The following is a 15115-nucleotide window of genomic DNA, read 5'->3' on the forward strand; positions in this document are numbered from 1 at the left end:
AAGAGTCTATAATTAATTTGCTTCTAATGTTCCTGAAGTTCATAATACCATTGAGTAGTGTGGTAATGGATTCATTTGCATAACTGCATCCTTGAAATCTGCCTTCAGCTTAAATGTAATAGAGGCTGAGATGGAAGTGCTTTAACTTAAATGTGCATCTTGCCATTCTTCCTTCTCTCATATTTTCCCTAGACCATGTTAAACTCTTGTATGGAGAGGCTGGCAGGCTTTCCTCCCACTGCCAGTATTTTTCAAGTCAGCCTTTGTTTACACACAATAGCAGATGACACGAGTCCGATAAGAGGGCGCAACCTGCATTTTTGCTTTCACCATTTGGGGAAATCCTTTTTCTCTGTCACCACATGACAACACAGTGGAGACTGTAACACAGTAATGGAGTTTAAGGCTTGAAGGGCCTTCCTAAAGCTGGGTGTTCATTGAGCCATGAAGCTGGAGAGATGATCCCTGTATAATGTAGTCTCTTAATCCCTCCTGCTTGTTTCCACTGGATGTCTCCTATTTTTCTCTTTTCATAGAGAGAATGTTTGGAGGTAGTTTCGTTTTAAAACCACCCTTTGAACTATAGCAGCTGAGTTTGATTGCTAAGGAGTATCGTGAACACTTGAATGAACTACTCTCTCTGGAAAGGGAAGCAACTCCTCAAACTATTCCCTTCAGTCTGAATAAAATCTTTCCACTTTATTCCTTTTGCTTCCTTTAGGTCTTGTCCTGCTTAGTCCAGATAGCTTCTGTCCGCAGATCCCTTTTTAACAATGCAGAGAGAGCAAAGTTCCTGTCTCATCTCGTTGATGGCGTTAAACGAATACTGGAAAACCCCCAGGTGAGCATATCAGAAGCCAGGTATTTCTTAGTGCTCTTTCTCTACTGCAATTGCCACATTTGTTTCCAAAAACTACTCTTCTGTCAGGGGACCCTCTTTCAACCTGGCACGCCAATATTCACCACTGTCATGTAATTAGGATATGTTTTGTACAAAGTATGCCTTGTGAGGTATCATTCTAAAAATCTTGATCTGAGACACATTAATATCTCATTGGATTGCATGTACCCCAGTTCCACCCTGGGGGGAACCCGTCACACGCCCATTACAAAAAAAATGTAGAGGAAGATGATGGGAGATCAGAGAAGAGCAACTAAAATGTTTGTTGAACTAAATATGTATAGTTCATTTAAGTGGGAGACTAAAGGTAAAGGAGAGAATAATGGTCAGAGGTGAAGGTTTAAAAAGTGTAAACCCCAGGGATGGAAGAGAATTGTTTAGTGTAGTATGTAGGGCTAGAACCAGACAAAGCGGGATGAAATTTAGGCTAAATATATGGTAAACTTCACAGCACTGATATCAGTAAGGCTTGGGAGACTAATGGTGGGGTTTACTCCACTGCAGAACAGAGAAGTGAGACTTTCACTGGACAAAACTGCTGAAAATATGCTTATGGGAACAATCTTACACTGGCCAAGGAAGAAAGACTAGATGATTTTAATGTCTGTCGTCTTTAACTACTTTCCTCTAGTCTCCTGCTCCCAATCACTTAAATATCACTTACCTGTGTTGGAAGAAGCTAAGCCTTCCTTTTATTGAGAATGATACTTGAGCCTTGTGGTTTAAACCTTGTGTAGTTTGCGAATGTGAATTAAGTGTGTTACAGGCTGGTGTTTTGGGTGCCAGACATTAGACATGTTCCAAGGCCTGCCATAAACGGTAGGGTTTCATTTTAGCCGGTGATCTGTACTATGTGGCTTTGAGAGATCATACTTTGCACTTGCATGTAAGGATTTCCAAGCAATTTAGAGGTGGGCAAGCCCTACCCCTTTTTTAGAAATGGGGGAGCTGAGGCACGGAGTGATAAAATAACTTGCCAAATCACGCAGTGAGTCAGTGGCAGAGTTGGGAATAAAAGCCAGGTCTCCAGACTCCCATTCCTATGCTCAAAAACACTAGACAGTGCTACCTGTCTCATGATTTGACATACTGTTTGTTCTCTTCCTCCCCAAGAGTTTGTCAGACCCAAACAATTACCATGAGTTCTGCAGGTTGCTGGCTCGATTAAAAAGCAACTATCAACTGGGAGAGCTGGTGAAGGTGGAAAACTACCCTGAGGTCATCCGACTTATTGCCAACTTCACCGTGACCAGCCTACAGGTGGGAACTCATTGCATTTGGCCTTGTTGGCACTTCTCAAAGTGGAGGAGTTCCCCTTCTTGCATTTACTTTGCAGTGGCTATGCCAATTTGTCAGGCCCAATGGCAACAAGACTGCAGCATCCGCACAGGCTTTGTAACAGGAGAGTCTGGCTGTGCAATATTGACCATACCATGAACTCTGGCTGCAAAACCCATGAGGGGAGGGTTGTAGTTACAGCTCTGGAGTTTTTCCCATGTCCAATCAGTAGCAACTGCTGAGTCAGGGTTATTTTAGTGTAATGTATCAACCCATTATTAAAATGTAGTGTAGAGGGTGGTTCTACTGCTAATACCATCAATATCACGCAAAGGTTCCCTCTGTGTTTTCTGCTGCTGTGCAGCATACAACTACATCGCTGTACAAAATAAAATGGTATTTTAAAAATTCTTCCATGGTAACTACTGCAAACTGGTAGGCTTGATCTGCAGACAATTGGGGGGGGGTGTAGTTTTTAGAAATATCAAATGTTGTTAAGATTTGTGAATTCAGGGGAATTTCAGTATTGCCTTTATGTAATGTAAATGTCAATAACTCTGCATATTACTGTGCAGCTGTGTAACTTCCCTTTAGGACAGAATTGGTTTTCTTATGTAGGAGTCCAGCAGCAGTGGCTGGACCAGGCCACCAAAATGACTTCAAGAAAAACCTGTTTTAACCCAGGTCTCCAGAATTGAAAGTCTAGTGCAGCGGTTTGACAGTCCTCCTCTTGGGGCTTTCCCTGAGCTGTGGAAGGTGTGTACCACTGAAGGGACTGAGCATAGGGAGCCACGATAGAGATGGAGTTCAGCAGATGATGACTCTTGTACTGCCATGTATGTTTTCCTCACTACACTCCAATGCTAAGATGAATGAGGCGAGAAAGCAACAAGACGGGTGCTAGGATTGAGGGAGGGCACCAAGGTTCCCTATCTAACCCTGCAAGCTTGTATTTACAGACCTTCACTGGGAGCTGAAGGCTTCAGCTCGGCTAAATCACATGAAAGTCATTTTGGAGTATCTCTGGCTTTTTTGCTGAACAGTTCTCTTCCTTAGGCACTCCTGGAATTTGGATGCTGACTTAAATTCAGTGCTATATAGGAAAATGAAGCATTAAAGCATCCTGTAAAGCCTCTGAATAGCTGCTCTCCCACTGGCAAGCCGCTCAAGACAAATGTGACATTCTGCACGATCCTAAATTCACTGGCTTTCTTCCTTTTTCTATCTTGGTACCTGTAGCACTGGGAGTTTGCACCGAACAGCGTACATTATCTGCTAAGCCTTTGGCAGCGGCTGGCAGCATCAGTGCCATATGTTAAAGCCACAGAGCCTCATATGCTAGAAACATACACTCCAGAGGTCACGAAAGCTTACATCACGTCCAGGCTGGAGTCTGTGCACATCATACTGAGGTAAGGGAAGCCTAGAGATACATGAACAGTTCTACACAGTGCCTGAAGCACATAAGGGAAAATCTTGCAGGGGTCTTTGGCTTTAGATGTATAAGCAAATAGAGTATTGACGCTGGCCCCAGGATGTTTTGCTTTGGTTGTCAATGGAGTGTCTCAGGAGAGATGTCAGAATCAGATGTGCCATCCTTGTATATTGTAGTATATTTTAATTAAAGTTAATTTATTAGATGGAAGAAACTAAAGCACAAGGACAACCGGATGCCTCAATACTTGGCATTTTTTAAACAGGTAAAGTGCTGTGTTCTAAAGCCCTGGACAAATATTGTCTTAAGCCTGCAATAAGAACTTACTCATTGCAGGTTGTAATGGCCCTTCCAATTCTATTAGTTAGTTCTGTGCCCATAAAACAAGAGGACACTATTGATGATCACTTGGTTGTATTACGTCAGTCTGTGCAATGCTCCACCATGACAGCTACCAGAGGCAAAGGTTCAGAAGATGATCAGATTTTAAAAATAGCCATATGCCTAGGAGAGGGGTCTTCCATGATGGAAATAAGCTTGTGTTGTGGGTTAGGCTAGCACTGGTATTAAAGTTCCTTTATAATGCTGTTTTCTCGCCATGCAGAGATGGGTTGGAAGATCCACTAGACGACACTGGCCTTGTGCAACAGCAGTTAGATCAGCTGTCCACCATTGGTCGGTGTGAGTATGAAAAGACCTGTGCTCTCCTCGTACAGCTCTTTGACCAGGCGGCCCAGACTTTCCAGGAGCTGCTACAGAGCGCCACTGCCAGCCCCATGGACATCGCAGTGCAGGAAGGTGAGTGCACTCCCAAGAACAGTGGCCAGGGAGCCCTGATCAGTTTGCCCCTTCCCAAAAAAAACAAAAAACCTACAACTCCAAAAGCCCGTTTTCCTAATGGAATCATATCAGGAGAGATCCAGTCCTACAAGCAGTCCCTTGAGGATATGGGCATGTGGCTTGGGCATTCAGCCTGGTCTATGCACAGATTTTGTACAGGTATAATGATTTCAGTTAGAGGGGTGGGTTTTTTACCTATTATAGTTACACAGATATAACCCCACGTCCCGTTTGGGAAAAAGTTACTCCAATAAAAATGTATCCACACTGGGCGGGCCTTGGGCTGCTTTACTATACTGCTGTAATTAAATCATTATCACTTCAGATGATTAGGACTTGAGTATCTGTCATATCAGCCTTGTGAGCTTTCAGAGAATAAGTGCTCCTCTTTGAGCATACAGTAATGTTTCCAAAAGTCTACAGACTCTGGTCTTGTATTAAAGGAATTTCCTGGGGTGAGGGTGATCTTATGTTGTGAGCACACTGCCGCTAGAAATGATGCTCTGAAGCAATCAGACTGCAGTTCTGATCCTGCAAATTGTACATAATTTCCACTACGTGGAAAAACAGGTAATACTGGCGTAACTTTAGCTTCTTGATCAGAGGCAATAGCTTAGCTGCGGGGGGAGTGGGGCAGCGGCCACTCCCCCGCCCAGCACAAGTGGAGCCTTTTTAAATTTTTGGCACCTTTTTAAATTTTACTCACCTGGCGGCGCTCCGGGTCTTCAGCGGCACTTCTGCGTCAGGTCCTTCACTCGCTCCGGTTTTCGGTGGCGGGGGAGGGGTCCTTCAGTGTTGCCGAAGACCAGAGCGAGTGAAGGACCCGATGCAGAAGTGCCGCTGAAGACCCAGAGCGCTGGCGGGTGAGCATAAGTGGGTGGTGCCTTTTTATCTCCGCTCCCCCTGTTTTCTCCACCTGGCTACGCCACTGATCAGAGGACTAAAATATGCTCTTTTAAGAAATCTTTCTTCATGAACCCTGGCTTTGCCAGAGAAAAACCCAAAGAATCCCTTTTTCTCTCTCTACCATGTGGCCTGTGAAGTGTTTGTTTCTGATGTCCTCTGTTGGCTTCAGGGCGCCTGACATGGCTCGTTTATATCATCGGGGCAGTGATTGGTGGCAGGGTTTCATTCGCCAGCACAGATGAGCAGGATGCGATGGACGGCGAATTGGTTTGTCGGTAGGAATGTTGAATGCTTTCTAGCTGCGCTATGTTCCATTCTTGTGGCTGCATGGTAGTAATTCTCCTTGTGGCTTTAAGTGTTCTCCCTTCCCTCTTCTCTTCTTACTAAAAATAACTGGATGGAATTGGCCCTCGAACAAAGACATTGATAGCACTGGCTAGACCCACTGAGCAAACTTCTGTTGGGATTTGTCTAAACCTGGATGTCTGCAGAGGTGTTTGGCAAGGGAGCCAAATAAACATGGGGGACAGTATGTAAGGGTGGAATTTTTCCTATTTTTTAAATGCCCACTGCAGAGTAGAACCCAGTGCATTTCAGAACTGTAAGCCTTCTGTTAGCACAGTTGCTGATTTATTTGGTATAGGTAATTAATATGCAGTTTATGGCTCTTAAACAACCCTAAGCTGAGCAAAATTCCGTGTGGAACATAAGCTAATTCTGCTTCTCTTGGATCAAGAGGACTGAATCTGAGAATTTATGGAAGTTGGCTGTGTGATAACTGTTGTTAATGAGGAACTGTAAATCGAGCACTAGCTTCTCCTGCGGTTGGTGCATTACTGGAGGGAAGATATGAGACCTCAACCATTTTGAGCTGCCCTCTGTTTATGTTATACACAAGAGACTTTCTCATATTAGTCTGTTTACTTTGATCTTTTCTCTCCCTATTAGTTTTGGGCCACCTTCCAAAAAAGAGTTGTCCTTTGCTTCCCCGCCCCCCCATGGGTTTATAACCTCAGTCAGTGAAAACCTTTCTTACCCCAGTAGATCATTCATGGGCATTATCCACAAGCCCTACGTGGCTATAACAAAAATCAGTGGGGGATGGAGGTGCCCACTTAAATGCCTCTTCAGTCTTGTAATGAGAGCTGGAGGCTTCTGCTCAGGGGGTATCTTGGAGAACATACTGAACTTTGGCATTTGATAAGCTCTGTAGGGGGTGAAAATTCCCCTCTGTGTGGAGGGCAGGCACCAAGGCCTGTGTCTCCTCTCCTTTTCCCCTCCCCACCCCCTGCCCGTATCTTAAGTGGGACTAAAGTGGTGCATAGGCCTTCTGCTGGCTCCTCCGCATAAGGGAGCGGGGGGCTTGACTCTTGGTCGTCTACTTTAGTTTAAGGTAATGTCATTCCTGTGTTTCGATCACTCTTGGCCCACCATGCCACCTCCTAGAGAGCAAAAAGGGGTTCTCAGCCATACGCAGATTCGAAATGATACCAGCTGCCTGAAATCACTTTTCTGCTCACCCTTGTCAGTCTTCAGGCAGGCTGGTATTGCTTGTCCTCCTAGAGTGGTTGGTAGATCTGTTGCTTCTTCTTTCCCTCCCTTCAGGGTATTGCAGTTGATGAACCTGACAGACTCTCGCCTGGCACAGGCTGGGAACGAGAAACTGGAGCTTGCCATGCTGAGCTTCTTTGAGCAGTTCCGAAAGATCTACATTGGAGACCAGGTGCAGAAATCCTCCAAGGTAATTCCCTCTACCATGCAGCCTTGAGGCATTGCTGGCTACCATAATGTCTTCACATCTTTTGGCATATGAGCTGCTAGACCTTAATCTGCTCTTGTCTTGAAAGAAAAAGCTTGTTAGAAGCCCCCATCCTTCCTGCCTTCTACATACCCAGTCTTACAATGATAGCTTCAGCAGTGCAGCTTTGGCGCTGCTTGTCAGTAAGATAATGTCTGATTAGGGCACTAACCTAGGACTTAGGAGACCTGGGGTTCATATCTCTGCTCCACCGCAGGCTTCCTGTGTGACCTTAGGCAAGTCACTTAGCTTCTCTGTACCTCAGTTCCCCATCTGTACAATGGGAGTTAATAGCCCTGCCCTACTTCACAGGGGTGACATGAGGGGGAAAATGCATTAGGATCTGAATGCCTCGAAGTGTTTAGGGTAATGGGGGGCCATATAAGTATCTGAGAGGTGTTAGGGCTGGGTAGGGTTCAGATACTTGGTTAAAACCTACTGGAATTTTTTCCAGACATTCTGAAAAACCCCTAGCCTTTGCACTGATTTGAAACATGGTACGTTGGCTGCCTAAAAGGGCAGTTTTTGCAGACAAGGAAGGGTTTATGGAAGTGGGCCTTTCTCACTTTTTCTGCTGTGTGTTCTCTCACAAGATACACTGGAAGTTAACATTGGTGTACTTGGAGCTTAAAGTAGCCCAGGAAAAGGGAGTTGAGAGAAACTATGCCATTTTTATTCCAAAAAATTGACACTCAGCCATTCTGATGGCGATACTGAATTATGGGCTCAGGGGCACGGATTAAAGCACCAGGGTGACACTCTTGCTTCTGAAGGTGCAGAGGGCTTAGGAGTGTTTGAGAGTGGGGCTAGATCACAGGGATATGAGTGCAGAGTTCATTGCTTCTTTGTACTCGTTGCTGTCAGCAGAGAAACCGCGTTAGTATTGCAGCTATTGGAATCCCCCTTCTGAGAAAGAAAGTGAATGCCCAGATTTTGTATACAGCATCTGTAGCTGCTGTGAGCCTGGCTGGGGATAAACTTTGCTAGAATGAAAAGGAGGATTGAAAAATCTTACAGGTCAGCAACGTTTTCTTCTCTTGTTTGACCTGTTACCCCACGTAGCATATCAGTCTGAGTAAGAATGTGAGTGCCTCAGGGCAGGAACCTTCTCTTGGTGGTCTTGAAAAGCATGAACTAGACAGATCCCTGTCAGTGCTGCATGGAGCGGGGAAGAAAATGAATAAGAGCTATCGTGTCTCTTCATAAATGTGGGTCGTGGATCAAATGCTCTCCATGCTTAACTGCTCGGAGGCCCTAGTTCTCAGGGAAATGAAATAGCTATTTTTAAACTCAGGCTGCATCCCCAGTAGAGTCCCAGCCTCTTACAGCGAAAGTATCACTAATTCCATTGGCTTCTTTTTAACTTGCGTTGCTCTGTTCCTTCCAGCTATACCGCCGTCTCTCTGAGGTCCTGGGATTGAATGACGAGACCATGGTCCTGAGTGTCTTCATAGGGAAAATGTAAGTATTTCTGCTTGCAGTCATCAGGGATCCCAGGGTTCACTTGAAAGTGTAACTGGGACAACTTCAATGTAAGACAGTGTTGTTCAGACTGAGAAAGTAACCTCTGGCTATTCGAGAGAATTATAGGCTGTGGCCAGGGGCTTAGGTCCTGTGCGGCATCCAGGATTATTTATCCGTCATGGAATCTAGCCTGGGCCATGGAGACACACAAATGTAATACCCTGCCAGCTACACCAGGATGATGGATTCTCATTCCAGTGCCCACTTAATCCGCTGTCTGACATCATTGTTCCACGGAGCAGTCTTAGCTTTCGTGTGCTGCCACACCATTATTGCCGATCACAAGCCAAGAAAGCCCTGTGGGGAAGGGGATTGCTCTCTCCAAGGTGTTCTTTTCAAATAGCAGAACTCCGTACAAAAGTAGTGCCAGTACCATTCTAAAAACTCTTCCACTTTAGCAGACTGCTCCCTCCTTGGCTAGTTGCTTGGAAGCTGCCTCCAGATTGAACATGTCAATTGGGTTTTGTCGTGTCTTTTTGGCAGTCACCATTAGAATTTTCACCACTTCAGTAGCTCCAAGGCTGAAGCCCAGTGCCGTGCGCCTGGATGCACATGGCCACCGGCTTTCCACACACCATTTTTGCCTTGGTGTGCATGGTGCCTGTCCACTCTTGCGCACCTGAGCTGCACATCCACAAGGGGTTAAATGGCTCTCCTGGAAGAAGCAAGGGCTACTAGAATTCTGCAGCTGACAGTGGATGGTGCAGGTGCAGAATTGCATACGTCTGCATGTTGTCACTGCCGCAGAATTCTCTTACCCTTGCTGCAGAAATCAGCCCTGGAGTGCCACAGAATTCCAAGGGCCTGGGTATGGGCCAGTGTAGCTTGGGACCCAAGTAGTGAAGATTATCTGAAGGATAATTTTCTAGTCAACCAAATGTAAGTACAGTAATTTTATACCAATATTTTGTGGCTTGTGATGTCTGTGACTTTTTGGAGGGTGGAGATGGTATTGGGTGACGTTTGGAACATTTCACCTTGCAACAAAAGAAATCCAAGCCGTCCCTCTGACCTGTTCTTATTCTCCTCTCCTGTAGCATCACCAACTTGAAGTATTGGGGTCGATGCGAACCTATCACCTCCAAGACGCTGCAGCTTCTCAATGACCTCTCCATTGGATATCCTTTTCTGTAGAAAGCCCTGGGTGTGTAGAACACACTTATATGGTGGAATTTGGGGAGCACTATACCAGTGTGTTATGATGAAATGGGAGCATTTTGCATAAGTCCATTAGTTATTGCCATCCACTGAGCTAATCTCAGTGCATCTTTAATGGATGCTCCGGTAGGTCTGTCAATTCACTAGGAATTTCCTAGAGCTGGAGAGAGACATCTCCAAACACAAATTCCAGCCACATAATATTGGGCATGACTTTATCATCATCCACTCTCCCAGTTGTTGGCTGTGTCTCCATGTGAATTTGGCTTATCTTTTTAAAAACAAACAAACCAACCCCCCCCCCGCTCCCCAATTTGCAGTCTCCCATATCCCCCAAACATCTGAGTAGCCAAGAGAGCATAGATACTTGGTACCCTTTTCACCCTGGTTGCAATGAATCCCAATAGATGGCTGAAGTATTGTAGGCTTTGTAACCATGGATCAGGGCTACTTCATAGCTTATTGCCCACAGCCTGCATTTGTGTGCTGCTGCTGCCATGTCGAAGAGCATAGTACAGGTTGGGGGTCACATCTTCCTTCCAAAATAAGATAAAAATGGAGTCTGCAGGAGGGTGAAATGTGCAGCTTCCCCTTTCAAAGCAGAGCCGATCCCGGAGCATTCCAGAACTTGTAGTGCACGATCGCAGGCTCCGCACAGACTCTTACTGCGTGGAAGGCTCGTGTGCTGCAGATTTACACCCCAGCTTGCTGCGTGCCAGCCGTTTGTACAGACGAGTCCTTGGTAACAGGGTTGGGTCAGGAAAAATTTGTGGTTGAGAAGAGAAACCATTCACAAGCCAGAAAGCCCGACATAGAACTTGTACGTCCTCTGGAAAGTGTTCCCTTGCATGTGCTGTGCAGGCACTTGGAAGCGTCCAGTGACTGGCTGGTTCTGCTTGCTGTTTCCTTAACACCCTTTCCACATACAGTAGTGTTAGGAAATTGGTGAAACTGAGCGCAGTACAGTTCATGCTGAACAATCACACGGTAAGTCTTTCATTCCCTTCCAGCCTCCCTCCGGTAACAAACCCTCACGTGCAAGGTGCGTGCATGCAGGCTAAAGCAAGAACCAGTCCTGTGTGTGTTCACACGCAGACATGCTTCTGAAGAGTAACTGTAAGTCTCCCAAATACTTGCTTCATAGGAGAAGGCTGTTTTTATGATCTCTCTTCTCTTTGCCTCTTTCCAAAGCCTGCACTTTAATTCTGATGTCCTGGATTTATATAGTCCCTCTCATCCAAATGATTCCTGCTTCTTTGCAAATGTAATACAGGACTGATTCTCTCTCAGTCACTCCCCTCACTGAAATGCAGCCAACTCTGGGGAGGAATGTATGGCACTGTGATGCACTGCTACAGCCTAAAGGCAGAAAGTGAAGAATGCTGTATCCAGTTGGAACTACTTTGGGAATTCAGGGAGATGACATGTAGTAGCATTCTAGTATTCTGGTCACATTCCTATCTAATAGACACTCCTACCTCTGGGGGAAAAGGGCCAAGGGCTGTTCAGCTGCCACAGACGCCAGGACCTCGGACTTACAGGTCTGCCAATAGGTAGTCCTCCAGCAGTGCAGTATGTTCTCATGCTGTTCTGGGGTGTGACTCAAAGATCACTTTCAGAATCAACACCAGTTATAACAGCACTCAAGGGTTTTCCTTGGAGGTTTCCTGTACTTGTGCAGGCCCTGGATCTGGTCCTCTACTGGAAATTAATAAATAATATTGCATTAAATTGTTTTCCTGGCTTTTGTTGGGAGGAAATATCAACAACAGGTGCTTGGATATGGTGATGACTCCTAGAAGTACCTGTACGATAGACCGATCTAATGATTGGATCAATGGCCCGGAAATCCGGACTCCTGGGTCTGTCACCTACAGGCTATGTGACCTTGGGCAACTCTCCTAACCTCTTACCATCCCTGTCTTACACAGGGGGAAATTCATTTCCCTCATTGGAGGTGTAGCACGATTTAATTGTTTATATAGCACTTCAGAATCCTCAGACTAAAGGTAAAGGGCCAAGTATCCTTTCCAAAGAACATGTGTTAATGTTATCTCTGTAATACAAGCAGCACTAGAGAGAGTGGCCCTCTAGTGGCTTATTCTTTGAGGTTAGCCGCAGAAGTAAAGTGGTTAGCAAAGTAAGCAGAGTGGTTCAGTCCTGCCAAGGCCCTTGAAAGAACAGAGTATGAGTCAAAACAATCAGGGGCCCCTAAATGCCCATGAACCTGTAATATATAAGCCTTGTTGTAAACCTGCCACTCACTGTTAATTTTGCTTTTTCGTTGACAGAGTGAGCACTTTTCTTTCCTGGGTATTAACAATCAGTCCAACCTGACCGACATGAGATGTCGGACTACTTTCTACACTGCACTTGGGCGCCTGCTCATGGTGGACTTAGGTACTGCAACCCATTTTCATAGACCTGAGAGGAATGGGGAAATTGATTTGCTATCTTGTACACAGAGCTCTTAAATGTTCTAATCCCCTTGACTGTGGAAGGTGATGGCTTAGCCAATAAAAGCTACTGGAAACAGCAGAAGCCCCACCAGGAAGGGGGAGAAGTCTTGAGAGGGGGAGGGATTGCTGTGATAGTCTGTACTAGCAGGCGAGAGATGCAGGCCACTAATATTTAGGGCCAAGTTTTCCTTCACAAGCTGACTCTTACAGACAAACCCACATGCAGTCTTAATTCCGCGAAGTTCTCTCTGCACCCCTCGTCTTTTCTCCCTGTTAAGGATTGATAAAGACACCATCTTTATCAAGAGGAACACAGGCTCCCTAAAATTAGCGCGCTCAATGCCTGTCTCTCACCTGCACGCACACTGCTGTGAGAAGTGGAGTCTAGGTGGAAGGTGTCAGTTTCCCCTTTGCTTCTCTTTCAGGGGAAGATGAGGATCAGTATGAACAGTTCATGCTGCCCCTCACCGCTGCATTCGAGGCTGTGGCACAGATGTTCAGCACAAACACTTTCAATGAACAAGAAGCAAAAGTAAGTCCAAATTAAGCAAGACAAACATTTTAGTTACTCAGTGCCTTGGGACTTTGCATCCATTCTTTTTCCAATGGGGGCCTTGTCATCCATGACTTAATCAAAACTTCCTTTTAGTGCTTTACTCCCAAACTTTGGGAGGTGGTAGACAAGGTCGGGGAGACGCAGATCTCTTAGAGACAGGGTAAATGATTGCAAGAAGGGATCCAGGCATTTGGGAAAGGGAGGTGTCTCATTCACCCAGGGTAGCTCAGACACCGTGCGTGGCTTTAACCAGTGACACCCCTTAGTACTCTCTCTGCCTTGGCTTAACTTGAGTGCATTCCTGTTGCTTAAGAAGGAGGAGTGTCCAATTTTTGAGACTGGAGGCCACCCAAGAAACACCCCATTGCTCTTGGTTGGAAGGGCGGTGGGCTAGTGGAGGCCGGGAGAGGGAAATGTCAGGAAGTATGTCACTCAACATGTAATGTCTCTCCCTTCCCAATTCAGAGGACCTTGGTCGGCCTTGTGAGAGACCTGAGGGGAATAGCTTTTGCCTTCAATGCCAAGACCAGCTTTATGATGCTCTTTGAGTGGATGTATCCTCACCCTAAAATCCCACTGGCCACAGCAGCACTAAAGACATTAGAATCGAGGGATCTGTGGTTCAGGGCTGTTGCTCCCAAAACCATAGGGCTAGATGGGACCATAAGGGTCATCTAGTCTAGTCCCTGCCAAGACAGGTAATTGTATATTCAGTTAACTCTTTGTTTGTAGTTCTCCTCTTTACAGTCAAGAGAATTTGCAGCTCCTAGTGCATCTCTCTCAAGCTTTAAGAAAAAACTCCTTTTGGGAGCCCTGCCTGTGGTTTCATATTACATCCTGCCACAAAGGAGACTAGAAATCAGTTCTAAGTCTTAGGGTTGAATTCCAAATAGGCCTAAAGGCTTTAGGCACCCAAATTCCCCTAGCTTTTAATGGGAGTTGGGCCTAAAGGCTTTAGGCACCCAAATTCCCCTGGCTTTTAATGGGAGTTAGACACTCAGCTCCTTTAGGCTCCTCTGAAAATGCCATCCTACATCTCTTGCTCCTTAGGGCTGGCAGTAGTTGGGAAGTAGCCTGTTCACCTTGGTGAGCCCCAAATAAAGCTGATCAAGAAGCAACACCTGTGGACTCCAGGTGTTGTCTGGAGTCTTCTGCCTGGTGGAGGCCACATGCCCGTAACATGGGGCAGGCTGCTTGGAAAAGGTGAACATAAACTGATCGTGGTTGGCTTTGGCAGCAGTGGATGCAGGCACAGAGATACCCCATTATCTCCCTTTGCCCCAAGATATTTCAGTTATTGTACTGTGTAAATAAATATTACCAGCCAAACAGTGGTTTAAATGGAAACAAATGACTCTGTTCTCCAGGAGAGTAAGCCCCGGCCAGCACCATTGGCTATGTTGAGTGCCCAGAGAGAGGCCAGGAGCAAGAGAGCCTCTCTCCAAAGGCTGGAGCAGGGCAAGACCTTTGACCTGAGTTTAAACTGCTGACCTTTTCTTCATAATTGAAACAACAAAGTTCCTTAGCTTCTGAGTTGCAGCTATCCGTCCTACATGCCAATTCTACAGCGGGCGATTGAATTGTGGTACCACGACCCAGCCTGCACTACACCTGTGCTCAAACTGATGGCAGAATTGGTGCATAACAGGTACGAGACTCCAACATCTGAAAGCAAATGGGAATTCCTGTCTCTTCACTGTCACCCATTAGTTTGAGGCTTGACCATGTTCTCTGCTGCCCAGCCATGTCTCTTCCATTTCCCTCTGTTTGTGCTTTGCAGGTTGCCAGCCGAAAAAGCAGCTGCCCTCTCAGTAAGGAAGCAAATATAATAGTTGACCTATTAATCCTGCCTCATGACCCAGTTAAACCAAAGAGCTGTCTTTCTGTAAGCTCTTAACGGAAGAGAATGTGTGGAGAGACTAGATCAGAAACCAGTGTTTGTTCGTTTGTTGGAGTACCTGTTTCTGGGGCCCATCGCCATAACATCTGAGAAATTTACATTAATTTAAAAACATGCAGTTAAAATGAGTGGTGCTCCATCTGGTGGTCAGATGACCAGTGGTTCTTTTTGCTAGCAGATAGATATCTCTGCCACCGTTCAGATAATTTAGAAGCTGCCTAACGTGTGAGTGAAAGACTGCCAAACTTTTATCTCTGGAGTACTGCCAGGTGAACAGAACTCTGTACGCGAGAGCAATGCTAAGCGTTGTTATAGCCATGCAAGAAGGAAACTAGACGTGAACAGAGAAAGGGGCTTTAT

The 15115-nt window shown here is 45.8% G+C and overlaps 1 protein-coding gene across 3 annotated transcripts in view; it reads left to right on the forward strand.

The window, feature by feature from the left end:
- Positions 1–15115, forward strand: part of XPO7 (exportin 7) — a 77458-nt gene that overhangs the window by 50067 nt on the left and 12276 nt on the right. For all 3 annotated transcript variants that reach the window (XM_084615006.1, XM_084615004.1, XM_084615005.1), the window contains exons 9-21: positions 722–841; positions 2015–2161; positions 3419–3591; positions 4219–4412; positions 5530–5635; positions 6966–7101; positions 8546–8619; positions 9720–9800; positions 10764–10827; positions 12132–12240; positions 12725–12831; positions 13321–13409; positions 14396–14503. In XM_084615006.1, the coding sequence (XP_084471132.1) occupies positions 722–841; positions 2015–2161; positions 3419–3591; positions 4219–4412; positions 5530–5635; positions 6966–7101; positions 8546–8619; positions 9720–9800; positions 10764–10827; positions 12132–12240; positions 12725–12831; positions 13321–13409; positions 14396–14503 (1508 nt within the window). The remainder of the gene's footprint in view (positions 1–721; positions 842–2014; positions 2162–3418; positions 3592–4218; positions 4413–5529; positions 5636–6965; positions 7102–8545; positions 8620–9719; positions 9801–10763; positions 10828–12131; positions 12241–12724; positions 12832–13320; positions 13410–14395; positions 14504–15115) is intronic.

Source organism: Lepidochelys olivacea (assembly GCF_965140295.1).
Source record: "Lepidochelys olivacea isolate rLepOli2 genome assembly, chromosome: 26".
NCBI classification, from domain to species: Eukaryota; Metazoa; Chordata; order Testudines; family Cheloniidae; genus Lepidochelys; species Lepidochelys olivacea.